The sequence below is a fragment of the Stegodyphus dumicola genome, chromosome X1 (assembly GCF_044657685.1).
Source record: "Stegodyphus dumicola isolate Sdum_Otavi_A_Nest chromosome X1, ASM4465768v1".
NCBI lineage: Eukaryota > Metazoa > Arthropoda > Arachnida > Araneae > Eresidae > Stegodyphus > Stegodyphus dumicola.
This window is the reverse complement of record NC_140780.1, coordinates 238,413,160-238,440,893: the sequence shown is the minus strand read 5'-3', so window position 1 is coordinate 238,440,893 and position 27,734 is coordinate 238,413,160. Positions and strand designations below refer to the sequence as shown.

Below are 27,734 nucleotides of genomic sequence, written 5' to 3'. Positions count from 1 at the left end.
CTAGCTGGCATTAATAAAGACTACTTACATGAAAATTCTTAAAGAATGCATATTTTCAAATGAAATCTAAATAAATTTTAAAGAACTTACCCCTTTGCGTTGCTGTGAGAGAAAGTGCAATAAAAGCACTTGGTAAGAAACAGAACATTGCACCCATTAGAGAATTTCTCAAAAAGCCTTGCATTGCTTTTATACCTTGCATTCCAGAGTTAAGTGCTGAAGGTGTGATAGGCTTACTTAATAAAGGTGTGATAAGAGTGCTTAAAAAAGGCATGAATGGTAAATTAGGTACCACTGTTTGAGGAGCAGCTGGCCGGATTATTCCTCCTTTGATTGGTGATAATGACCACGATGGTCTGGAAGGTATAGGAATATTTGACCATGGATCCATCACTGGAGCAACAGAAAAATTACCCATATCTGGCGGTTTCGTTGGCTTTTCTGTGCTTATTTGAATATCTTCTTCAATTTGGTTCTGAGGAAGATTATCCGTGCGTTTTTGTATGACGATTATTTTATTATGCTTTATAGTCGTCTTTAAATTGCTTGGTGCATCAAGGACACTTATTGCTGCAGATTTGATGATATCTGGCTGCTTAATTCTATCTCCTAAAACATCAGTAATTGTACTTTGGGCTGGCGAAGTATCTACGATAGATACTACGGATGCTGGTCTCATCGGTCGGGCATTTGGCAGTTTGTTTGAATTATGATTGTTAATAAGAATTTCTCCACTCACTACTGAGATTTTACTGTTTGTAGGTTTAGGAGTTGTAGTTGTGCTGCTCACAATGTGACCCCACTTCTTCCACTGGATATTACCTGAAACATAAAATCTCAATAAATAGGAAGCCTTAAAACATAACATATTAGTTCCCCCCTTTCACATTAGATCTTTCTATATCTTGGACCTGCATTTTCATTGCAGTGTCAAAGTCTGTTACTCATTCGGCCTTTTTAAGCAGTTATCTTTTCATCTAAGCCAAAGTGTCAAATACGCACAAGTCTAAAACATGCATACCTTCAACACGGTTAAATTTTTTTAAAAAAGTGACGATTGGCGTAAATAGAATCGTTAAAGCATTCAATGAATTTATATTGAAAATAATTTAACTTTATATTAAAGTATTTTAGTCTTTTAAGATTTACGGGAATCTCTGTATTTATCGATATCATAAAATGCATTAAGTGTATTAAAACAGAAAAGAAATTCTTATCTTACTAACCTTTGTGATTGCTGAACGACTGCGCTGGCGTAGTATGTGGTCGTTTCCATACGGCTCCTTCCCCTTGACGTACATGGTGATTATTGATAGCATATTCTGGCTTTCGGGATTCATAGTAAACGGGGCCAGCCGAATTAGTTTTCTTTTTTAATATTATAGTGGAATTAATAATGTGAGAGTCTGTGTCTGGTTCATCAATAAAATGAATCGGTCTGCTATCGATCAAATAACGACCAGAATCTAAAGGAGTACCGGTCACTAGCCACACCAACTGTAACGTGCCCAAGATGAGGCCGTTCATCCCTGCAACTAGCAACTCTTTGCTCTCGAATTCGATTCTTGATATATTCTTTAGGGCAGTCAATCGACTAACACATTTCTCCCGGCTCTGCCCTCGACGTATCCCCCAAACAGAATTTTTTCAATCAGATGATGCAGATCTCTATACGGCTGAGAAGACAACCATTGGTCCAAATCCAGCTACTCATATAGGTCACTAGATCAATCACTGATATATGATGAGGGACTTCTTTCGCTCTTCTTCTACCGCTCGGATCTGGTGGGAGTCGTGGGTGCTCCATGCTAGCCGCGTCGCGCGTGTTCCGGTCGAAAGGGTCAATGCGGCCAAGCGCAACGCTTAACCGAGACGTTCGCAGCCATCTGGGTCAAGCTTAGATTAAAAATCATCTTTAATATGTAATTTCTATCGCCAACAGTGATGAGCGTAAGTCTTACTTAAGACGAAGAAAGCTTGTTTGTTTTCACATCCGTTTAACAAGCTTTAAACTTGATAATATGTAGTTGATAGGAGCGTAATATTTCCTGAAAGGAAAACTAAGAACAACGAGTGCAGTCTTTTCTGGAAGAAATTGAGAAAGGAGAAGAAAGGTCAAGAAACGCTTTTAGTGTAAGTTCACGGACCGTAGCTTGGGAGGAAGTCATCTGTGTAACCAGAGCACCCCCGAGAAAGTCTTACAAAGCGTCCGCACACGGGCGGAACACGGCCGCGCCTTCATGCTGCCCTTCTACGACCTCATCCTTTCCATCTATAAGCGACTTCTGACTCGGAAATCGACTAGAGCCTTACCTCTGATTTTTATTCGATCCAAGTTTATCAGTAGGGTTACACTACTGAGCAGTGCGCTCAAGTGTCACGCATTTCATTGGACATCGAAAATAAATTCAGAGTTAAAGACCTTTACCAAGAGTATTAATTTTACCTTTACATCCTCTGACAAATAGAAAATCACTCTAAGCCTCAAACCACGATGTATAAACAATGCATATTATATTTGTATACTTTATGTTCCTTTTATTTTTGGCCAAAAAAATTTCAAAAAGAAGGGTATTTTTTTTCAATAACTTTATTCATGAAGCATTTGGTGGCCCCGAAAATCCGGTAATTTAACTGATGAAGTTCTTCACTGTGCCCTTAAGCTGAGAGTCCGGATATCGATTTCCATCCGAAGCCATTTCTTGGCAATGACATCCATTAATGTCGAACCTTCGGAAAAACAACTTGGATTGCTCATCGATGACCCATATGGATCATAACTAATATGTTTTCTCCTAAAGTAGAAGAAAGTTTTAGGTAAAAATTTGGAATACTAGTAGTTGGACTTCGATAGCTTAACTAGTAGAGCACCGGATGCGATTAAGATCGGAAGTGGATTTTTTGAATCCTACTTAAAGAAAAGTCTTTATAGTTACTTTTTTATGAGATAAAAAGAAGGAACTTTAAAAAATAAAGTAAAATACTTTTTCCCATACGGAGACTAAATGTACGCTTCTAAAATAGGATTTGTCATACAGTCTTACTTAAAGAAATTTGTTCTATTACTAAAAAAGACGAGGAGAGAAAAGAGAAGAAACCATCCAGCTGTTAAAGGAAAGCATTGCTAAAACATGCGTTCTAAAAATAAATTTGGATTAGATAATGCGGTTCTTCTTTTTTCTAACAAGTTACAAATATTTCAAAAATAAATACCATCCTGAATCTATAATTCTATCTATAGTTCAAAGATCTATAGTTGGACAGAGAATCTATAATTGCTAATGTGCCAAAAAAAAAAAAAAAAAAGAAAAAAAAAAAAGAAAGAAAGAAAAAAGATGACGATTGAAATGTTGCTTTTATTAAATGAAGTTGTTGGCAAAAGAAGTATGAGATAGTTAAATTCATCAGAATATAGATTGCAGCATCGATGCGCTACACTTCCAAACGTCCTTTGTATCAAGAAAATCGATATCTCCATATCTCTAAAATAGCTAGCTATTTTCTTATTTTTTTGTAGCCAAGAAAATAAAATATACACAGCACTATAATTTGCGCATCAGCAGTCGAGTGATAAAGTCATTGAACACTGGCAGTTTGCCCTAAGTTCCAATTCTGGCGAACGTACTGGCTGCATGTGAGTTTTCATAATTTTTCGCATGTTTGACGTGGATACGAGTCAGTTTCGCTTGAAATGTCTTCCATAAAGACGTCCCTTCCCTTGGCACACTCTTGTGAATGTCAGCATAACCCAAATTTTAAAAACACTATAATTCGAACTACGTTACCTTCTGTAGTACAGTTTTTAGCGGAACCCGTTGTCATGCCGTTTATGCCGAGTTCGAATCCCAGATAAGATGTCGATGATTTTAGTTGTCTATCCCTTTTCCCATTGGTGTAATATTGGCCCCTTGAAATGCATTCTCGGTAATGTTCTGTTTAAAGAAATGGTTAAATGATTGTTGGGTTTAGTCGTTTAAAAAAAATTTCAGTACGTAAAATATAGAGAAGAAAGGGTATTTCCTGTCGGATGAAGGTTTGGATATCATTTGCAAATCCTATGCAAATTATTTGAAGAAATGATAAAACCTCTGAAACGGATGAAAATAAATGGCTTATCATGGGCATCACACTATATTCCTTTCTTCTTCCTCTCATCACTAAAAACGTATCTAGAGCAGAAAGTATCTCTCTGACGAACTACTAGAGAGATAACAATGGACATCTCATGATATGATTGATGAGAGTTATTTGGCCGACTCCAATATGAAATGCTGTAAAACATTCACTGAGAATAATGTGTCAAGATTCGAAGTAAAGTTATTCGTTAAGGAAGATAATATAGCCATTAATACTCTTCTTAAATAAAAAATTTAGACAGTCAGAAACTAAATACAGGCTATGGGGTTGAGGTATTTATCTTTAATGCAGATTTTATTGCATAGGAACTGTTAATGGCTGCAGCAATTGAATGGAAGTATGATGAAACAATACAGAAAGCAAATACAGAAATCAAAGCCGACGCAGATTTTATTGCATAGGAACTATTAATGGCTGCAGCAATTGAATGGAAGTATGATGAAACAATACAGAAAGCAAATACAGAAATCAAAGCCGATGCAGATTTTATTGCATAGGAACTATTAATGGCTGCAGCAATTGAATGGAAGTATGATGAAACAATACAGAAAGCAAATACAGAAATCAAAGCCGTTAAAACAGATGGCCAGAGTTTTCCAGAAAGGGGTTCTACATCACAATAGAATAGTCATATTGTTTTCTGAAAAGCTAGCTTTTATCCAAGGGTATGAAATTCAATTCTTATGAGGGACTGCAAGGTTACAGTAATAATAAATGTAAAAACGAGTCATTTTCCTTTATTATTGAAATACAATAAAAAAACACGCTCTTACCCCGTGCATGCTGTAGTGGTGAAACTGGTATCACATTAGGCTAGCTTCCGAAGATCGGTGGTTCAAACCTTGGCGAAAGCATAACTTATTTTTCATGTGTCTCACTCCGAAAACTTAATGCTTCACTACGCAAAGTAACCTAAATGTTGAATAAATCTCTTCAGATATCATTAAGTCAAATTATTTAAATTTACGCAAATTAAGTTTTATTTTGATAAAAATACATCGGTATATTTGATCTATCATGAATATTTTGAGCCACAGTTAAATAGTACTCTGATATTGTATTTAATCTGGAATACTATCTACAGCTAGGATCCTCATGCAACCGCAGAATTAAGATCCAGGTGCTATTTCCAGTCTGGCATTAAATACTTTCCTAAACTTCATCCTGTTCAAGGAATTATAAGCTGCCTAACAAACTTCTAATATTAATATAAAGCAAAGGGTTACATAAGAGTTATTTGAATGTGACAAAACACACAAGGGCTATTTGACTAAGACAAGCGGTGGTTTCGTGGAGGATTTTCTATAGACAAATATGCTATCCACGTCATATATGGAGAAAACTGCGAAAAACAGTCATGCAGCCAAGCTCGTTCACCTAGTTCACTCTACGTGGGTTGAACTACCAGTATTTAGCAGTTTTAAACACCCGGCCATTGACAGGGCTGGGGCTTCATCAAAATGCCATATAATAAGGCAAGACGTAAAACATTAAGCGCATGTTTCATGCTTAATTACTGAATACATAATTATGGTAGCTAAATTTGTAAAAATGTATAAGAAATATTAAAATTATAAAACGTCACTGAACTAACTTCATTTGGTTATAACTATGAAAATAAATAACAGAATTTGGAAATCCAGATAATTTTTTATATATTTTTTATGATATTTCTGAAAATCTTCTTGTGTTACTAGTTTGATTGGAATTTCTGAACCCAAACTGGCGAAATTATACATCATGAAGACAAATGAAAATAGTAATGATAAAGGTAGTATGTCATTGGAGAGATAGTTGTCCCATTCGAAGCTCTTAGTTTAACGTTCTCAACGGAAGTAATCCATATATCCCAAAACTAGCCCAGAACTGAGGAAGACAAATCAGACGGCATTATTACCAGTAAGTCAATGTAACGTAACAATAATTCTTGTGCTGAGGTACATGTACAAATTAATTATGGGTATATTATACAGCTGGGGAAAGTGTGGAAAAGCAGCTAAATAGATTTTGCGGAAGAAAATGAGAATTAAAATACCACCAAATTTGCAGACTACACAATAATGAAGAGGGCAATAGAGAATATATAGAAATACGGGTGCCTTTAGTTAGTTAAAAACCTAAAACAGTTGTTCAAGATAGATGTCTGAATTGACTTTCTCAAATTTTAACATAGCTCTCCTTGATTTCAATGCATCCAGCACAGTGATCCTTTAAGACCTGGATTACAGCAGAAATATTTTTTTCACAGACTTCAAACCATTCTTGAACGATATCTTCAAATCATCATCGCCTCTATAACATGAATACGTAAATATCATTTCAGTTTTTTAAACAAAGTCATTTTGGGAGAAATCTGGCGAATACGGTGAATTGGGAAGAAGCTGAAATCGAAATGCTGATGCTGTTATAGCAATGCAAGAAATGTGAACGATCAAATAGCAATGCAGGAAATGTGAGCCTTGTGTGTTGGACCGTTCCCAAGGAAAAGCCATGCATCTTTGCTGTATTTGCTATGACTTTTTCCCTTTATGTCTCGTCAGATTTGAATCAACATGTTAGTTTACTAGTAGTTTTCATGATATCATAAAGTCCCTAAGTCAATAAGCAATGGCTCCTCTTTATCAAAAAATCATGCTCATTATTTTCTGGAAGATTTCTGGAAGATTTCTGGATTCTGAACTTGTCTGAACTGAAAGATTTACAATGCTTTCACACTGCCGCCCTCATCATTATAAAGGTTAGCGATGCTGGTTTCCCTATTCTAGGTTCGAATCCCGAAGAAGCTCTGCAGCTGTGTAGCATGGGGACATTTAAGATACTGATGAGACGCAGGTTATCTGAAGAGGCTTGATTGTAGAGGAAGAGGGGTGAGAGATCGTCGGATCCGTTCTCTGAGATATTAGGAGGTTGGGCTTCGAAAGTGGAGCGGAGCTATGCAGTTAATGCCGGGTGACTATGCCCATACAGCTGGTGTACAAATATTGCCTGTAAAAATGATGTCCCTGTCCACTTTTTCCCGTCTTTCCATGTCATACTCTCTTGCTTCGCTTGTACGCTATTTATTATAGAAAGCAGTTCTCCAGAATATTCAATCCAATATTTCTTTGCCTCTCTTTTAGCCTCTGATTTATTTTATGGAATACTTGGTGAGGGGGGTGGACAGAAATTAACAAAGATGAATAAGCCAATTAATTTTAAGAACTAAAGAATTACAGGACAATTAATTTTCAGGTTCAATAAAAGAGTTTTATTAAAACGCTAGGTTTGGCTAGTAAGAATGTAAATTTTTACAAAGGGATTTAAGAGAAATTATATAATTAAATTTAGTGCATCAATTGCGCTGCTTAAATTGTGTATTTTACATACGTTTTTCAATATTGTAATAAAATTAAATGCAGAAATGATTTTAGTCGAGCCTTTGCGTTACGAAAGCAACAACTATTTTCATTTTTATACAAATATTAAAATTGTTATCGAAAGATTTATAAAGTAGCATGAATCCAAATAATTGAGTGTTTTTAAATCCCTCTTTCAAAAGAAAAATGAAAACCCTTAAAATTTAAATTGTCTCTTTTGCCTTTAAAAGCTATGATGCTTTTCAGTTAACTAGAATTTTGGATATAAAGCAAGCTAGAGTTATAATAAAGCCTTGGAAAACAAAAATCTGACGTAAAATTATTCTAAGGAACTAAATTTTCATTATAAAAAAACAAAAAGTGCTTATGAAACGAAAAAAAATCATTTTCATTTTACATATCCCATTAAAAATCTTACCGGAAGAGTTTATGAGGTCATTTGCGGTACATTTCTCTAAATATAGGGAAGGTTTAAAAAATGAGAAGATAAAAAGACGCTCATGATATTTCGCGCTCTATTAATTATAACTAGAAACCCAGAATGTGCTTTCATTAACATTTATCTCCAAAGCTCTTTTTAAAATACTGATTTTAGTTAATCTTGTTTCTTGCACATGAACTTGTCTTTATCCATCAGTGACCAGATGACTAATGAGAATCTCAGGATCACGCATTATACAGCGCTTTACTGTGTATACATTATAGCTGTATAGAAAGATGCAAATGTAATTACTAGAAAACATTTTGTAGATTAAGGAGCTGTATTAGAACATTCTGCATTCGTGGCCTTTTTTCATTAGCTTATTTCTGTAGCCTTTTTGTGCTACTAAAAAATAAGATGAGTTCAGCACAATTCACGGCAGAAAGTGTTTTACGAGATTCACATTTCGTATTTTCACATTTCATCTACCTAGAAAAGATAGAAACTACCAAATAGCGTTATTTTCTTGAATTTCTTTTTTATGTTGAAGAACATATAAGGTATTTTCTCCCTCCTTTCTGCATGCCTTCATGGTGTAACGGTAGCACGCTCGGCACGTATTCGAGAGGCTCAGGTTCGAGTCCTGGCGGGGTATTGCACATTTTTCACATCTCCTATTTCAGAAACCCTAAGACTCTACAAACTCACTAGATTGTTGTGAGAAAATAATTTTGTTGCATATTTTTATCCTCAGTGCAAAACAATAACAGTCACTGCATTGCGACAGATTTTAAAAGCGTTCATACGCGTCTTCCAGATCAAAAGAAGAAAGGAGCAGAACAAGGAATAATTCGAGAAAATTAGTTCCTATTTTTTTTTCCAATATGTGAAACAGGTGTTAGATTTTAAATTACTGTTTGTACATTATGTCATTGAATTTTGACAGATTGAGAGATTTGGCGTCTTTAGATTAGTACTAAATAATATATTCTTCAAACTGGAAATTAAATATGTAAGAACAGGCTCACGGAAAATTATGGTGCTTTGACTAAATGAGTTGACTCGACAAAATTAATGGAAAAAAAGAAGGCGGGGGAGCGAATTTCTTAATTCAAAAGATATTACATGGTTTTTTAGAAATCAATACTTAAAAGTTTGCGTTACATACATGAATATGTAGTATGAATTTATAACCTTTACAAATTTAAAACAAGACTCTTAATTTTTTATCAACACAGAGCTGATAGCTGCTATATAGTTAGGAAATATGTATGTAAAAATGGCAAAAATAAATGGGAATAATTAGTTACAGAGTTATTATACGCATAATAAGAATGAATAATATATAATTAGAAACTGACCTCTCATTGTATTTGAATATCTGTTAAAACGGTATCTAAGTATATTTTTGTAACAAACTCACTACTTAGGTTAGTATTAAAATTTCTAACTTTAAAGATCACCAGTGGATAAAGCAACTGAACGCCACTGGGCACTAATTCGTAACGGTTTTGACTTTCACTGATTTAACAGTGGGGATTTCCTACAATGCAGTCTGAATGCTAGACAACTTAAGATGTCCCCCACGCAGGCATTCTTCTCCGGGTTTCTCATCTTCAGCTCCATTAGAATACTCGGCTGCGATAAATACTTCGATTAACTTCGACTTTTGTAATAATGTTGTTTCGAATTTTGGCAATTAATGCCTTAATTTCAGCTGCGTATATGTATTACCTGTACAATATGCATCTGCGAACTTCAAGAAAAGACTGAGCTTTAAGCCAAGGGAATTACGTAATTTAATAATTGATTGCAAATTATAGATTTCACTTTACTCTCATTTTTTCATCAGCAAGAATGATTTTCTTTCACTTGAAGAGTATTATTACTGCAATTTCCATTATTACCTTTCGTTCGTACGTTTTACATTATTACTGTCCGAGTAATAATGTAAAACGTAACTTTATACATTATTACTGTCCGAGTGAACTAATGTTCTGTAAATAGATAATATCATTTATTCATTTTGCTACAGTCTTTCTGTCAGCCTTTGGATAACACTACTTCTGAAATCATTAGATCTGCGGTTATACACGGTTTTTGTTATTTTAATCTGATTTTTATTTCTTTTAAAGGTTTAAAACAGGATTGAAATTTTGAACGCTTTCGATACAATGTGATTACGCTTAAAGCATACCGTACTCTGAATACTACTGATAATTTTTTAATTAAATTATTATCTTGTACCGAAATTGCTTAAGGTTAGAAATTTCTCTTAACAGTTACAATGGGGCTGCCAGTGTTCATAAAATTAATGTGTTGGATATGCAGTAAATCTCCGTTAACTCGAACCTTAAGGGACTGACAAATCAAGAGTTCGTGTTAAAAGAATTCGTCTTAACATTTCTGGAGTAGTTTTTTCCCTACAAATTAATAATTTACAGTACATTACGTATATCTTAGTATGAAATACTGCAGTACTACTTTAATTACTGCACTGCAACTTGAAAAATTGTGCTCTCAGATCATATCCTGGTGAAAAATTCATGTAATTCCAAAACTTGTAAGGTATTTCTCCCACTTTGCTAGCGAGCCTTCGTGGTGTAGTGGTTCTGCACACTGGGCTGGTATTCCAGAGGTCAGCGGTTCGATTCCCTGCGAAGGCGTTGCTCATTTTTCATCTCTCTGGCTTTTCCAAAAAATCCTAATGTCTCTACAAACTGCCTGATAACTTCCTGGCCAACTATCGTCATGGCTTCCGTAAAAGTAACGGTCAGTTTAGATGTTGCAGCAAAATGTTCTAAAGTGTCCAAAGCGTGTAACACTTCCCGGCGAGTGGGTGGAATGATATTGTCCTCCTCACTTTCTTTTGATGTCATTTCTTGCATCTCATTCACAACTGCTTGTGCATCAGGTTTCGCGGGAGCACACTCGGTTACATCGCCATCTGCCTTAACAAATTTCTCGAAACTAACACCAAGGATCTCAGCATCTTTAGAAAATTCCATTCGGCAGATGAAGTGATATCGTTGTCATCATCTAACTCGTAAACAGGATTAACGTCTTTATGTCTCCAGGCTCTTCTAAAACAGTTCTGTATGTGTTGTGACGACACGGATTTCCAGGATGCGGCGATAGCTTTTATTGCATCAAGCACACTCCAAGTTGATGCTTCCGTGTCTATTTCAGCAGCTCAAATTTTATCTGATTAATTTAGAATTCTTCAAAATTTAACATCAGACTTACGAGTTAACATTTAAAAAATAAAAAAGAGCATCTGAACACAGACTTTCATTTGTTCCTTATTGTTGACGCGACTGAAGCTCATTGTTGACACGACGATCGAGCAGTTGTTGAGCAGTGGCATTCATGCTGGCTATGTTTCAAAAAATACAGTGTATTCTGTGAGGTTTTCATGGGAGGAAACATTTCTAAACGCAGCTCTAACGGAGAAACAACAAGGAAGAAAATACCAAAAAATTTGAAAGTTCGTGTTAAAAAAAATCTAACGACGCAACGGATTAAAAAACAGTTCGTAGACACCCAACCGAGGTAATGGCTAGTGACTCTGACTGCCATAACGAATGGATGTTTGTAAATATGTAGTATCTGTGCGGCATGGAGGCACTCTAATATGCGGCGAGCCTAAAGTCCTCTCGAGAATTTAATGGTAGAGGAAGAGGGGTGGGAGATCCTCGCACCCGGGCTGCTCTGCTTCAAAATTGCGGTGGGCGGAACTGATCAAAGTCGTACTGTCCCCTGTGTGATTCCCATGGAGGTAAGAAAGGGAGGAGGGGCCATTCCGCGCTAGAAGTGAAGCACTGCTTTGAAGCTTGGTCACCAGACGGGGTGTTGTTTGTTTACATTCAGAAGCTCGCTTTACAAGATTCTGATAGTATTTCGACACACGGCAGTTCCATAGAAATCGAAAAAGGGACACTCTCGCATGAAAGAAACATTCATAGTGTAATGGATAATAGCAATTTGTATAGTTTACTGACATTTACGCAAAAATCACATCTTGGTTATTTTTCGATAACTAACAACAGCGATTTTGATTATGAATTTGTTTTATAAAATTCTAAGCTGTTGCACTACAAAAATATAGATTTTAAGAAAATTGCTAAAAGAGATCTGCCAAAATTTATTTTCTAGAAGATTTAAAAAGTTTGAAACTTGATGGCTAAATGTAAATATAAAATTATGTATGTTAAAATATTTGTAATTAGGCACATAGGTCAGATTAAGATTTTATTAAATAGAGTAACGCATGCAAGGGCTATCTGCCTAAAGAGAGAGATGCCATTGTGGAGGAATTTTGAAGAAAAACTGACCTTTGAGTGGGTATTAAAAATAATACTTATAATGTTCACTCAAATTATATTCATATATATTTTTTATGTGAAACTTTCGGGTCTATGCTAAATTAGTGTAAATTACTTTACACGAAAAATATAGTGAATGCACAGAAATTAAAGATTTGCACATGCCGGAAATGATAAATAGGAAATATGTATGGGTATTTATGCATGTGCTTGCAAAAAGCATGTATCTGCCTTTGACAAAATACTTAAATATTCATTAAATTATTTATAAATGTATTTGAAATGAAGAATTTATTCACTTATAAACAACTGTGAAAGTACTGTGAAGAAATCTAATGATTAAATGTATCTAATTTATAATGATTATAAATGTTATCTAAATATATAATAACCTTAATATTGAATTGTAAACATAAATTGAAATCCTGTTGACAAATACGTTATAAAACTATTTAAGCAAGAATTGTTCGTATTGGAAAGCAATCTGTTAAAAGGTATTGTAAAGCAAATGCTATGAGATGCGCACTTAAGAACGTAATAAAGAGTTTTGGAATATGTATTGTTGAAATGAAGGGTAAAAAAAAAATCTGATAAGTATAATTAAAAGAATTATTCACTTTACATTTTATAATAACTCAGTTACAAGTTTTAAATAATACTTAAAAAAAAAACTTATTTTATTCCCTTTTAGAAATGTTCAGAGAAAGTCAAATACTATTTAATTCCTAATAATTCTCTAATTTAAAATGAACCGAATAGAGCATTAATTATAAATTGACTTACATTTTTCGATTTAAAAGAAGCCAAAAAATCATGTCATATTTAAGAAAGTATTTTAGGAAGAAGCTCTATAAATAGAAAAGAAATAATGCATAATTTTAATATTAATAATACAATAAACTTTGATCTTAATTTTTGTACCTTAACCGAATAAAACCGAATTACCTTAATTTTTTTTCTATTGTAATTAACGAAAACTTGTGAAAATATGTCATTCAAATTAAACCATTCTGAGAAAACTGTCCTGTGAAAAGTATAGCATTTAATTCCGTTCAGAATGAAATGTTGTTTAAAAATATGTTGTTTTCACATACTTAGGACTCTGAAGTGTTGTAGAAAAAGAAAATATATACATTTATATGTATATTTGCGACGTAATTACAAAATATTTACACCCGAACGTGTTAAATCCCATAGAACTCAATGGTAAATGACCCAATGTTTTGGTCACCACGTAGGGATCGCCGGTGCTTCAGAGCAGGGTACGGAGAAACTTGTTTAGGGCGACTCCTTCTTACTTCCTACCTCCATGGTGATTCCCAAGGCGGCTCCTGTCAACGACAGGGGCAATCGTGTCCCTTGCCTCGATGAATTTCATAGGCTTGCTCGTATATCAGACAAGCGAAATTAGTCCCAACAACAACAACAACAGTACGTAATTCGTGCTAATCTAATTTCGCATTAACCGATAAAACTTCCAATAAGGTCATGTACGTCGCTGCCGAAATAAACCGAAATTTTGCTCCTGTTAACTGAGAGTTCGCCTTAAGCGAGTTCGTGTTAAGGTGGTTTTATTTATTATGAATTATATAAATAAAATATACTAATAAGAATGTGAAATATAGCTATATTATGAAATGCATTTACTACTTTTAAATCCCTCAGTTAAGCAGCTGTAGCTGTATGACTTTAAAAATAGAGTAGAAAGTGTAATGCCACGTCTCGTACTAAAACTCTGGGAGTTGACTATTTATCTGGTTACGTGGCATTTAAAGATGCTACGCATCTTGGAATGGTAGCATTTGCCAAGTCACGTGTGCCGTACGATTTGGGATCTGTTGATAGCTGAACGTAAAGTAAAGGCCCAAAATTTTGTAGACTACACTTATATCTAACGTCAAAATTTTATTGTGTTTCTTTAAACGTTTAAGCTGCATTTATCAAAATATACTCAGCAGCTGTGCTAAAAATTTCATGACTTCAAAATAGTCCAGACTGCTCATAGCATGTTTTGAAATAAAATATAAAACGAAACAAAACATTGCTGACGTATTAATCATTTTAGCCCCCAAATCCATTTTCAATTGGAACAAAATTTATTGAGTATTTATTTCTCTAAACGAATTTTTACTGTGAAGTAGTCAGTGATGCGTGTTAGTCTGAACGTGATCTGTATCAACAAAATTCATTGTTAACGAAAGAGAGAGGATAAAGAAGAGAGAGTAAAGCTTTCTTTTTTAGTTGAACAATTGTAAGCTCAGATGCTATCAAATAAACCGATTGTTATCTGAAGTCCATTTGCAACTACTTTAAAAAGAAGGAAACCTTATTTGTTACATTTTTGGAAGGGAAGGGGAGAAGCCGTTTATAAAATAATTACAAATATTTTTTTTTTTTTTTTTGTTTATTTGTTTTCTGTGTTACATCTGTTTTTGATGGATATCAGAAAATAATCATGGTATTAAATGTCTTGCGAAAGTAATACTTTAGTATATCTTATTAGATTTTTAATATTTTTGTTTTCAATGCATGTGGTTGTAAAATTTTTTAAATCATTAACACTGCAGGACATTTAGAGATAATACTTTTTATGTATTCATCATTAGAACTGCTTAGTTGTTGTAGTATTTATTAGAACTGCTCCAGTTATTCTAGAGAGCGAAATTTAGAAGTGCCCTTAGAGGGAGATTTAGATGATAACAAATAAAAGGCAGAGAACTCAAAAGCCGTAACTAACAATGTGTAATCTCACTTTTTTCTTCATGTTAAAGTAATTAATTTGATTGAGAAAAAGTCTAGATATGACAGTTAAAGTTATTAGATATTTAAATTATTGACGTCTGTAGCCGAATTTTCCATTTTTTGAAGCAGTTACATTACGTTATGATATCAAAACGTTATCATCAATGTAAACTGGTTAAGAGTACCCATTACACGAAACACAAGATCATTAATTTATCTTACATGCTGCCCTAACAAATAACTAGTTCCCTTACTTTTGCCATTCGATGTCGCTGCACGCGATATCGAATGGTAAAAGTCAAGAAAATGATTATTCAATAGATCTTTAATTTAACTTTCAAATCAGATGCTTAAGCTGCTGAGCGATTTAAAAATAATTTAAATTATTAAATTTATAATTATTGATTTCATTAATTTATTTTTCAGAATATATCTTATTCATGGAATTTATAATGCTGCAAATTATTAACATATGCAAATGATAAATTTCATGAATATTTTCACTTTTACTCTAATTAATAAAATGTGTATCTGACTTCACGTATTACGCACCTCAATACAAGAATTAATTTATTTTTCTTCATACGTGTAATTTTCTTTTCACTTCAAATGTAACAAATATAACATTTCTTTTTCAGAAAATTATTCCAGAACTGCAAAGCGGGAGGGCGCTGAGATGGGACATCAAATAGCCTACCATAGAAGGACTTACGCCATGGGACAAACAGACATCGACCCTGATTGAGAGCCCCATGTTTGGCGCATGATTTTCATGAGTATTTTGTCTTAGTGAGATGTAAGTGCGATATCTGCCTACCTTTGTTGCATTCCAGGTATTCTCCATCTGTATGCGTATTCCTGTTTATATGTTTGAATAACATTTTATAAATGTAGTACAGATTGTACATATTAAAATTCATATTTGAAAAAGCTTAGTTGTATTCCCCAAATGCACGAGAAAAGGGGAGAAAAACCTACGAACTACAAGAGTAATAATGGGTTCCACCAACGTCAGTTGAACGAAAAATATTTTTCTTCCCCTCAGACAGCATTTCGAAAATGACATTTAGCGAAGTTCCCTCCTTTCAAAGGTTAAAGAGTTAGTATTAAATTTCATTTTCTGAAGCCAAGATGTAGCCAGATTGCGCAATTACGTTGCGCAATCTGGCTACATCTTGGCTTCAAATTAAAATCAAATTAAAATCTACATCTTGACTTCAAATTAGTTTTTAATTGCATACTTTTGTGCATCAGATTACATTCACCAGAAATTTTTTTTAAGATTTTATATTTGATTATACTGAATCACCAAGAAAATTTTGCATGTGAAATTTTAATATTTAATTTTTGAAGAATTTGAATTACTGTTTCCTTGTTTTCTAGCGTATAAACAATATTTTTTCAAACTGAGAAAATGAATAAAATCGATATCTCAACTAATGTGACATGGAACTTCGTGAAGGATTTTAGTGCCTTCATAAAATGCTCTTCTGTAACTTTTATTCGACATTTCGATTTTTTATTATCTAATTTTTATTTTATTTAGACACAATTTTTCTTTCCTTATGCTTATAAAATAGCTGTCAACTTAACTGGCTGATATGTTTACATAATACTTATAATGCTTCCTTGTTTTTTAATATGTCTTAGATTAAGGTATTTAATACTTTAAATCTCTAAATATATAACTTTTTATTCGTGTTCTTTCTAAGGATAGAAAGCTCATTAGAAGTTTCTGCATTGACAACTTTTTGTACTGCTGCTTTAATACCAACGATATGATAAACAGAAAAGAAATATATGAGTACGAAATAAAAACATGAAGCTTATAATAAAAATCAATTATCATCAAGCAGAAAAAATATGAAGGTTTAATTTGATATTAATTCGCGTAACATTTTATAAGCTTGTAAATGTTATTCTTATAGACGTAAGTGTTATTTCTCTAACCTTTACGTATGATCATAAGTTTTCAAGAAACTTAAGTTATTATAATGAGAATATTTTGTGACGTTTACCTAGAAAGGCAGAATAGCATAAGCTGCGCCTGAAATTAAATCTCGTTTCAGTAAAGCAGATCCAAAAATTAAAACGCTAAAACCTCCTCTTTCCACCAGAAACTTAAAAAAAAAATTAAAAACTTGTGCAACATCTTTGAAAATATCTGTCTAACTTCAACGGTCCATTTCAATTTGGGTCTTAGTTAAGCATGATAAAAATATAAGGTGAACTTTAATGTAATACTTTTTTTCCTTTAACTTATGACTGAAACCTTGCAACTGAGTAATCATGCGATAATTTATTTTATTTCACATTTTTCGTATATTTCATCCTTTCTTTGTGCGTGTGTGTGTTTATACATCTCTAGGAAAATGGAGTTATTCGTTTTGATCTACTTCATTAATTTAGTGTTTTAGTGCACATCTGCCAATGATTACCATCGGACATCTACTGTGTGTAATGCCAGGGATATTTCTTTATTTTCTATTTTTCAGTGCTTCCCAGCTTGACAGCATAAATTTCTCACTTGCAGCGCTTTGCACATTGTTTCACATTCTTAAACAATTTCATCAAAGAATATCTCTAGAGATTCAGGAAAAAACGCATCTGGTTATATGCCTAAAGAAGCTCTAGGTCCCACACTTCATTTACTTGCATTCCTTGGAGGCTTTCGTGGTGGGGCCCCCTCCAAAAAAAGTCAGGTGATATTTAAAAACAGACAGTTAAAATGAGTAATTATTAAAGTTTAAATGTTGGAATGAAGTGGAAAATAGTCGTAAAACTGAGACAAGGGCAGATTGTGTTAGAGACGGGAATAAAACACAGCGTCGTAATGCAGTTTATGAAAAGAGTCTAAAGATTCTGAATCCGTAGGGAGAAAACTTGGGAAAGTCCGTCCAAGATCCACGACGGCTAATGAAGATTGATATTTGTCTTGATCGAGAAGCCCAACAGGAGGGCAACAGCTATTAAACTCTCCACAGGCCACAAGAATGTGGACACAGGAAACCATGTGGTTACAGAAAGACGAGTTTCAAATGTGATTGTTTCCACAATACTACATGAAAGGCTCTTTACGGCCCGCTCACTTCTGAACACATGAGAGCACGTTTAATATACTGCACAGAATATCAACTTTGTACCAGGCATCAATGGGGGACCATGTGCGTTTCAGAGAGGGCCAGTTCAGCCTAACATTTGATTTTCGATATACCTTCAACTGGAAAGAACCAGAGACCCAAAAATTATCCCGCAATATTTGAAAATGAGACCAATGTGGCAGCGGAGGTTTGTTGGTGTGGGCAAGCATCATGCTGGACGGGGCCAAAACGCTTTTCCAGTCTTTGATAGTTGTTATATGATTGCTGCGAGGTATAGAGAAGATATTTTTAACCTCTATGCTCTCCTTTTCAGGGCTGTAAGTGGCCCTCAGTTCATTTTATGGACGACAACATTCGTTCACCGAGGGCTAATCTGGTATATGAGTTTCTTGAAAGTTAGAATATTAATCATATGTATAGTCCTAAATCATGTAAAACATGTCAAGGACGCTCACTCTCACAGAAACCTTTAGGATTTGAAAACAGAGTTACGTCAAAAGTATGACTGATTACCACGTTATTTTTGGTACAACATCAAGCTGTGAGAGATGCATGACTATTGGAAGGGACCATATTCCCCATTAGCCTTCCTTTTTACTCGATCTTGCAAATTCTGTTTCAGATTTTTTTGTGCTGTTGCGCCTTAGGCATGATCATGAGTGAATACTATGACTCTTATATGGTATACTATTTTGAATTATATCACCTTAGTATGTCCATATCAGATTTCGTTAAAATGTGTCCACCTATTTTGGAGATAACCGACAAAAAGTGAAAATTCTCTTAATTTTGAACACCGCTTGATAACGTTCTGCGCCTGATTTAAAGTGATCAATTTCTAATTATTTTTAACTTCCGCATCCCTCTTAAGGCGGATAACTCTCGCTTACATTAATTGACCAACCATTGGGTGATCCTGGTTTACAGCGATGGATTAATATTTTTTCAGAATCTCTGTCCTTCGAATCGCATTAACGCCCAGGGATATTTATCTCTTTTGAAAAGCCATGTAATTGTAAGACTATACCAGGGACAGTATTTGTATTTTACAATTTTCATGCAATTTTGCATAGCAGTAGCAATGACGCTGTAAGGTTTATCCTAAGTTTTTAGCAATTAACTCTTTAGTTAAAGCTACTTTCCTATCTCTCCTAATTTCAGCTTACAATTTCCTATCAGAATATGTTTTTAGAATCGCGGTTAATGCAAATGAGTAAGAGCGGTATTTAAGTCGAAGTTCCACTGACTTCGTTAGAGAGCCAGAGATTCTGACTAGCGCGCGTTTGTCTTGTGGCTACACTCTCTCTAAGCTATTACTACGCTCGGCTGTATTTCAGGCCCTTGATAGCTTCGCCAGTTTAGTTGATACTTAGTGGCTAACTACTTAGAATTCGGATAGCTTCGGCTATATTTTTTAGTTAAGTTTTATTTCTTAGTACTCTTGAGTTCAAGTTCAAGTGAGGGCTTTACTGTACGCTCTGAGAAAGGAGCCGACTGTTACATTCTTATTTTGAGAAATAAAGGGTAGTTAATCCTTCTTGAGTTTACGTCTCTATTCCTGAACTAAAGCGATTATTCGCCTACCAATTCACGATTGCTACACACTTAGCTGTTAGAGAAAAGGTTGGAACCCCACAACGCAATTACTTACGACTTATTTTGGAAACCAAAATTTAATCAATGAACATTTTTCAAAGATAACCAGCTTGAGTTACAAGCATGCATTCTTCTGGCTTTAGAAATACCTTTAAAAACATTATCTTTTAGTGAATACCTCGCGAAGTTGGTGGATCTAAAAACAAGCTTTACATAACACACTAACAATACCTGCGATGAAAGGACTTGGATCTATCGATGAATATTCGATTTATTCAATTTCAACTTTTAGCAGGAAACAGAGGACATCAGATTTTGTGAATAAGTTTTAAATTTCCTTCTTTTCTTGTCTTTGCAATAAAATGTCGTCTGTTTTCCTAGCGGAACGTTACTGAAGCAATTTTTTCTCTCATCAAATAAACTTTCATTGTCTCAAAATAATACAAACAAAATTTGAATTTATTCTAACCGGTAGTTCTTCCTACAGAGCCTACAGAGATGTGAAATTCAATTATGTAGACCAGGGTTTCTTAAACTGTGGGTCGCGACCCCCAAGGGGGTCTCGGGACCTGCAACAGGGCGTCGCCATGTTAGCCATGTGATGTGTTAGCAGTTTTCATAATTCTTTAACTTATTATAATAATTTTGCAATTACCAAATATTTTTACAAATGTACCTGAAAATAGATAAATATAAAACAATACAGACCCCCCCCAAAAAAAAAAAAACCGAAAATATTTCGACGCATTCTTTTTGCAATATAATATTTTAAATACTCTTTTCCTTGCTTTGCACGTGACGCTGTCATTTCATCTGTTACTTATTTAAAATTTTCACATTGTTCTATTTCTTAAAATTAGAAATTAAAGTTAATGACCTAAAACTGCAATAGTATATTACAGTACAAGTGAAAAAATTGACAGTTTCACTCACGCGTGTGTCGGATTTGCGGAATACTTATGGGGTCCAACAAAATGTTTGTAAATATTTTGGGGTCCTGGGGTGTCGCGGAAAAATCTCAGTGATAAAAAGGGGTCGCGACTGAAAAAAGTTTTAAAAACCCTGATGTAGACCTTATGTATAAATAGGTATTTCGTGATGTTCTGTTTATGTCAGGAAACAAAGTTTCTCACAGGTTTACGCAGTGAATTTTGGTATACCTAATAAATTTTACTTTTAGTAACTAATATTCATGTGTTCACTAATGTATAAGACAAATTAATCTGAAAAATTCATTGTATAGAATCCAATGTTTGTAAAGCAATTTAGTGATTGCAGAAGGCGGTCTTATTTTTCAATCAATTAAATCTCTTAGTAACTAATAGTCATGTGTTTACTGATGTATGAGACAGAAATTAATCTGAAATATTCACTGTATAAAATCCAATGTTTATAAAATAAATTAGTGATTGCAAATGGGGGACTTATTTTTCAATCAATTAAATCTTTAATCTATATTTCAGCAGATGATTTTAAATTAGTTTAACTTTTATAAAATTTTAAATACTTTTATTCCATATAGGTGTTATTAAAATAAATCTAATGTCTTAAACTATCCAGAATCTACTCGTTATTTATATCCCCCTTGTCTTTAATTCATGCTCTGTTAAAATTATTCGCAAATATTCACGTAAACGTTGTTCTTTAGAGTACGCATTAAAGGTATTTTGACGAGAAAATGCTACACATAAAAATGCTTCCCCGTTAGTGTGACATGAGACGGTCAATTTGCTCCAATTCGGAAAACATTTAGAATGCTTGAACTGCATCACTGCCTTCAAACTATCAGTTGACAACGTATTCTGGTATTCGTTTGTTATAAGACAGACTAATTTGTTGTAAGTCGTACAGAGAACGAAAAAAAAAAAAAAAAAAAGCTCGTATTTCTTTGTCACAAAAATGTTTAAAAATAATAGAATATCGCATGAATGTTTGTTTCTCTATTCATATTTTTTCAGTCAGGAGAACCTAAACTGTTTTATCAGACATCTTCTGATTCGTACAAGCATTTTACCAAATTACATTATAAGTGACGGATTTAAATTATCCTCAGATAAAATACGTGCAATACAGATTTAACCCTTAAATGCATGAATTTTTAAAGTCAAAAATACATTAGAATTGATATAAAATAAAATAGGAAAAATACAGAAAAACCTAAACTACGTTTTTATTACAATTTTTGGAAAAATATTATTTACGTTTAAAAATTAACTTTTACAGAAAACATATGATAGGCGAATGTGTAATAACAATTTTATGCAATAATACATTCTTTAAACTTGATCAAACAATTTTAAAACATCAAAATAACAATAAACACAAAATCAAAAATTCGTAAGCACAAATTATGTTCACATTTTACACATCAACTCACAGTAATGATCATTACATCGTTAGCGATGCCACCACACCGAATCTTTCAAAACTATAATACATAAATAGTATGCATCCAATTGGTTACACTATGCAGTAAGCTAAAACTTGTGTTTTGATTTGATTTACATGACTAAATATGAGTATGTTGCCAAATGGCAACTACGTGCATTTAAGGATTAAAATGGCAGATGTCATTAGACGCAATATTCATAATTTTATTATCTCTATAGTTTTCGAGATATAATTTAACTTCTTGAAAACATTTAATTTTGGTATCTTCCTAAACAAAACCATGTTTTCATCATGTATGTTTATATTAAGATACAAATATATAACTTTTCGTCTCAGCTAACTCCTAAGTACAAATATCAAACCTAAGGAAAAAAAATAAAATACAATTATTTACTAATACATTAATCGATAAACAGAAAGTTTAGCAGGTATAAAACCCATCTGACTTTCCAAACACATACTTTCAAATTAAATCAAACACAGAATGCAAAATACCATGAGCCACGCTCATACCTTGCCTCACCTTTGACTAAACTATCAGAAAGGAATCACATATAGCATAAACTTGTGCCCACGAAACTAAACTGCTAAAAATTTAAAGCAGAGTGTTTGCCAGCCTGTGGTATTAAGCTCTTTCAGAAAAACTTAGCAACTCGAAGCTTGTTTTAATTAATCAACATTTTTCTAGAAGCTGACGAAAGTAGAAATTATAGTAATTCCAAAATAATGAGATAACAGAGTTAGTTAAGATAAAATTTTACAAACCTAGAATTCTAATAAATGCAAATTTTTACTAGATCTCTATCGAAAATATTCCAATTTTTACTTTCAGGTGAGAGGCTAGAAATCAGTTAATTACCTCCTTATATAAATTTCAACGCTCTAACGAAAAACGTTTACTTAAATAAAAAGCTAGTTTGCCTTACTTGGAGAATATAATCACATTTAGTGATCTGTAGAGAATTTAAAATAAGCTTATATTCTTCCTCTTGCGAAAATTTGATTGACAGAATTCATTAGAGCCCTCGTAGAAGATTTCATGCTGAGTAGCATCGAGCTCATTTTACTAATATTCAAAAATCTTGTAAAAGAATCCTTTTAGATGGCCTGTTGCAAATTAAGTTGAAAAGAATCAGTTTTAGAAACAAAACTTGACAGGGTCACTAGAAACGAATAAGTTTTAATCGACACTAAAGTCTGGTACTTTAAAGGGGAAAAATTAAGATTTTGACGATTAATAATTTTAGACAAGTAAATCGTTTTCCGGAATTCCTTCGACAGTAATAGACAATTTGTGGATAATGCATTGTTAATTTATCTAATTTCAGAAAGAAACTGCAGTGATTATTAAGTCTGTTATCTTTCTGAATTTTCACAATATTTGCATGAAATTTTTATACAAGTTGCTCTTACTAGTTGGCTACCAAACTATAAAGAAAAAAATGGATATATTTCGCGCATGCGCAGTTAAAAATTGTTTTCTTCAAAAATTGTATTCTGTCTGTATTTTGGGGTGTATGCGCGTGATCATTGTCTAGATCGCAATAAGATTAATGAATAATTCGTAGGGTACTGCTTGTATAGAAGCTTCACTCAATATCTTTCAGACCCTGCAAGATTGACAAGTAGGTTATCTCTTTAGTCTAGAATAAGACTTTGAAAAGTTAAAATAAATTTTTATTGAACTCATTAAATTAATAACAAGCACCAATTGTGCTACAGAATATAACTTCTCTACTTACGGGTATTTTAAACAACATAAGCTACTAAGTAAGTTAAATTCAAGGAACATAATTAATTAAGTTACTAACAATAATTAAGTTAAATTCAAGTAAGGCAGTCGAAGACTGCTAGAAAATAATTACTTACTTGCTTATTTAATTAAAATAGATTACTTAAGCTGGCTCAAATAATTAATGGTCGTATGTAAACGTCGGCTGGCAAAGTGGCTAAAGACGGACTAAAACTTTGGCAAAGCTGGCGATAGTACGTAACTGCAGTGTGAGGCTACCAGAAGCTCTAACTCTAAAACATTCAAACCTTCGGCTTAAATTCCCAACAACTAATTTGTGGTAAGAATTACAGAAAGAAGAAGTTAAATTAAAGGTTCATATCATAATAACTGGCTGTTTAACGTAAAATTCTATAAACTGAAGGGCAATGCTTGTTTATTTATTGGTTGTTCTACTCTACCTTTTTAGATTATAACCTCGCTTACGAAAAGCCATTAAACTAGATTATCTGATGTAAGTGGATAAAATAGCAGCACAATTTTTTCTTGTTTGCTTTGGAAGTTATTTATCTGGTGTTTTTTGTTATATTTAATATGACTTCCTTCCCCTCCCCTTGTTTATTTGATAGGCCTTTCTCACAAAAGTTTATCGCAGTCTGAACTATCAGCCAAAATCCTTATTATTATAGTTTAGTCAACGTACTTACAATTTTATATAAAACACATTGAAGTCTATGTGTCAGTCAGTTAAAAGCAGGGTTTAAACTTAATAACCGTTTATATCAAATTCCTCACTGAATTTTTTATAAGTATATGCAACCCTTTAGCTAAGCCTGATTGAAAGGAAGCTTTTTCTCTGTAAATAAAACAAATGAAAATATAATGAAATCACTTCTATTAGCCTGACTATAAAAATGATGCAGCTCTTTGATTTCCTTTATGGGAAACTATTCTTTGTATAATCAAAGACCTGGTTAAGTGTTTACTACTACTAATTATTCTCAACTTAAAAGTTAAAATTTTCTTGATTTCTTTGCATGCTTGGAAATCTTTTGAGTTTCCTAGGATTGAATGGAGAACATAATTTTAAATCAAAATTTCAAGAGTTTCCTGCGTTTAAAGTTTTATTTAATTCTGGATTATATTATAAAAACGAAAGCGATGCTTTTTTTCGTTCCTCTGCGTCCTTTTCTTGGGTTAATCACATAAAACAAGGCAATTTGTTTCTGCATATGGACCTAGTTCTCTAAAATAAAATATTTAGTACAATTTTGGGATTTTTCTAAGTTTCATCTTCAGATTATTGATAAATATTTGCAATAATTTAAATTTCTGACTTACGAATATATAAAAAATATAAATAAATAAAAAAAATGTTAGTTCCCTAGAACACAACCTAAGCACTCTTGCCAAATGTGGCTAGCGTAAAATATGATGTAATGATTTCATTGGCGTGCTGAAGGAATTAAAACACAGAGGTAATTATTTCATAAAACACTGAATTTTTATTTCAATGAAATCATATAATTCTCTTAAAAATATACTTTATGAGGTATTTCCTCCCTCCTTTCTGCATGCTTTCGTGGTGTAACGGTAGCACCTTGGCGCATATTCGAGACGTCCAGATTCGAGTCCCAGCGAGGACATTGCACATTTTTCACATCTCCTGCTTAAAAAAAAAAAAAAAAAAAAAAAAAAAAAAAAAAAATCCTAGTGACTCTACAACTTATTTCTATATTTCTTCAAAATGGAAGTTTTTAGGCTTTGGCATCGAGATGGTATGAGCGTCAATGAAACTCCGGTATCGAGCTCACAGAGATACCGACATTATAAAAATGGAGATTTACTGGCCTTTCAATAAACACTTATAATTCATTGCTTGACGAAAAGTTCATTTCCTCTGCTTTCGGTTATTGGATTAACTTCATGTGAACAAGTTTTCTGTCATGTGAAAACTGCTTTGCACTTTGCATAGTTATACTGCCTAACACCTGCACATTCAGAAGCATATTCGAAGCTCAAAGTAACGATATACTTGTTTGATCTTGAAACAATAAATTAAACGGAATCAAAAACAAGAATCGATCCTAATAATCCTAATAATTGCTAATAATCTTCAATAAAATCTCAAAAACTATTACAAACTATTACAAAGTTTACTAAAATTTTAATACTATTAGATTTGAATTAAATTTCAAAACCATGTGTTAAAAACTAAAATTTTGCAGAACATTGTGTTTCCATTTGCACTGATTTCTATTAAAATACTAAATAATCAACAAAGAATAGACTAATTGTATAATTTATTAGAACCAACTTAATTGGCAAGATCAGGTTTATATAATCCAGCCCTTGTTGGTCGTTACAATGGACGTTGGTTGACACCTTGAAAAACGTTGCAACGTTACTTCTGTACACCACCACTAAACATTTATCGACCCCCTAATCTAAAATGAATGGACCCATTTTCTGCGAAGCAACATTTTTTAAAGATTTTTATAAAACAAATTTTATAAAATGGTACTGACTATTGCCAAATATTATATAAAACGAAAGCTCAGAATAGTATTTATTTAGCAAAAGCTTTTATTTAATTCTCTCATGGGGTTTGTCGCTGTGGTTAAAAGCTTGTCATCGATTTTTAAAGTACTTCCTGAAAAGCTAAAGCTGATAAGCTTTATTTTAAATATGCTACAACCTCAAATTTTGTACACGCACTTTTTGTAGATGACAGTAGAATGTAGTAAGCTATTTTATCAAAATTCGATTTAGAATTTTTTATTTAATTTTTAAATAATTTGCCGCATATATCCTGGTTTGACTAACAAACTAAACTTTTCTGTTTGCACCTTCGGATAGAGAGGAAACAAATTCTTTAAATGAAATTTGTATCAAATTTCAACGTCGCTTCTGTTGTTTCGGCGAATTCTCGGAAATGGTTTGATTTTTTCCACTATTTGCTGTTTATGATTTTCAATATCTAAAAATGTGTCATTTACAGAATTTTCCCCTTTTCCCAAATTACAGAGCAAACTGTTTGACCTCTGTTAAAAAATTATTAAAAAAGCATAAACTGGATGATTTTCTATTTTTTTTAATATGCTACAACGAGAAACACAAGGGCCTCTTTCTTCGGTATTACTCGTAAACGTGGTGTAAAGATTATTGCTGAGTCTTAATGAAATTTACCCCGTCATTTTTAATTTGTTTCTGTCGCATAAGTTTATATGCATTTTTCTCAGCATTTCATTTTAAGAGTTGATTTTCTTAATTTTTTACGGGACTTCGATATTCTAACATCTAAAAATATATCTGTATTAAAAATTTGGAATTTCCAAAGGTTATGGAAGAAACTCCTCATTCGCTTTTAAAATAAGAAAAGATATTAGTTAAGTCACCTTCCAGACTTTTTTTTAAAGAACTAACTGCGCTTTCATGAGCTTTTATTTAATTTTCTCATGGTTTTTGTCACGATGGCCAAAACATTTTCATACATATTTAAACTGTGACTTAATAAGCTATCAAGCTCACACTTTTCCATACACACTCATTATGGATGACTGCACAATGAGGTGAAGAGATTTTTTTTAATTTAATGTTGAAGCAATTTTTCGCACATTCATTTAGTCAATAAACTAAATTTCTCAGAATATTACTATCTCCATCATCGGATAGATCAAAAGCAAATCTCTTTAGGATTTTTTTTTTGGGGGGGGGGCAAAATCGTGGATTTTTTCTGGACCAGTTGAAGTAACAGAATTGTTAGAAATAAAAGATTGATTATTCATTGTTAGAAAAGAAATTTTGAATTGAATAATTTGATTGATAACACATCATTGAGACTAAAATGTTGAAAGTAAAAAATTAAAGGAATATTTTTATAAAATACTTTTTATTTCAAATCTATAAAATGATTAATGAACTGGAAGGAGA

At 33.1% G+C, this 27,734-nt stretch overlaps 3 protein-coding genes across 3 annotated transcripts in view; 2 read left to right on the top strand and 1 right to left on the bottom strand.

Annotated features, from left to right (window-relative positions):
• The window catches only part of LOC118182054 (uncharacterized), a 41,248-nt gene extending 39,037 nt beyond the window's left edge, over nt 1–2,211 (bottom strand). The window contains exons 1-2 of the mRNA XM_035351333.2: nt 1,227–2,211; nt 91–822 (exon numbers count right to left, since the gene is read on the bottom strand). Coding sequence (XP_035207224.1) covers nt 91–822; nt 1,227–1,527 — 1,033 coding nt within the window. The 5' untranslated portion in view covers nt 1,528–2,211. The remainder of the gene's footprint in view (nt 1–90; nt 823–1,226) is intronic.
• The window catches only part of LOC118182052 (membrane-bound acylglycerophosphatidylinositol O-acyltransferase MBOAT7-like), a 121,709-nt gene extending 105,966 nt beyond the window's left edge, over nt 1–15,743 (top strand). The window contains exon 9 of the mRNA XM_035351320.2: nt 15,620–15,743. Within this exon, the coding sequence (XP_035207211.1) occupies nt 15,620 (1 nt within the window). The 3' untranslated portion in view covers nt 15,621–15,743. The remainder of the gene's footprint in view (nt 1–15,619) is intronic.
• spict (magnesium transporter spict) overlaps nt 15,644–27,734 on the top strand; it is a 119,498-nt gene continuing 107,407 nt past the window's right edge. The window contains exon 1 of the mRNA XM_035351330.2: nt 15,644–15,777. The gene's annotated coding sequence lies outside the window, so the exon portion shown is untranslated. The remainder of the gene's footprint in view (nt 15,778–27,734) is intronic.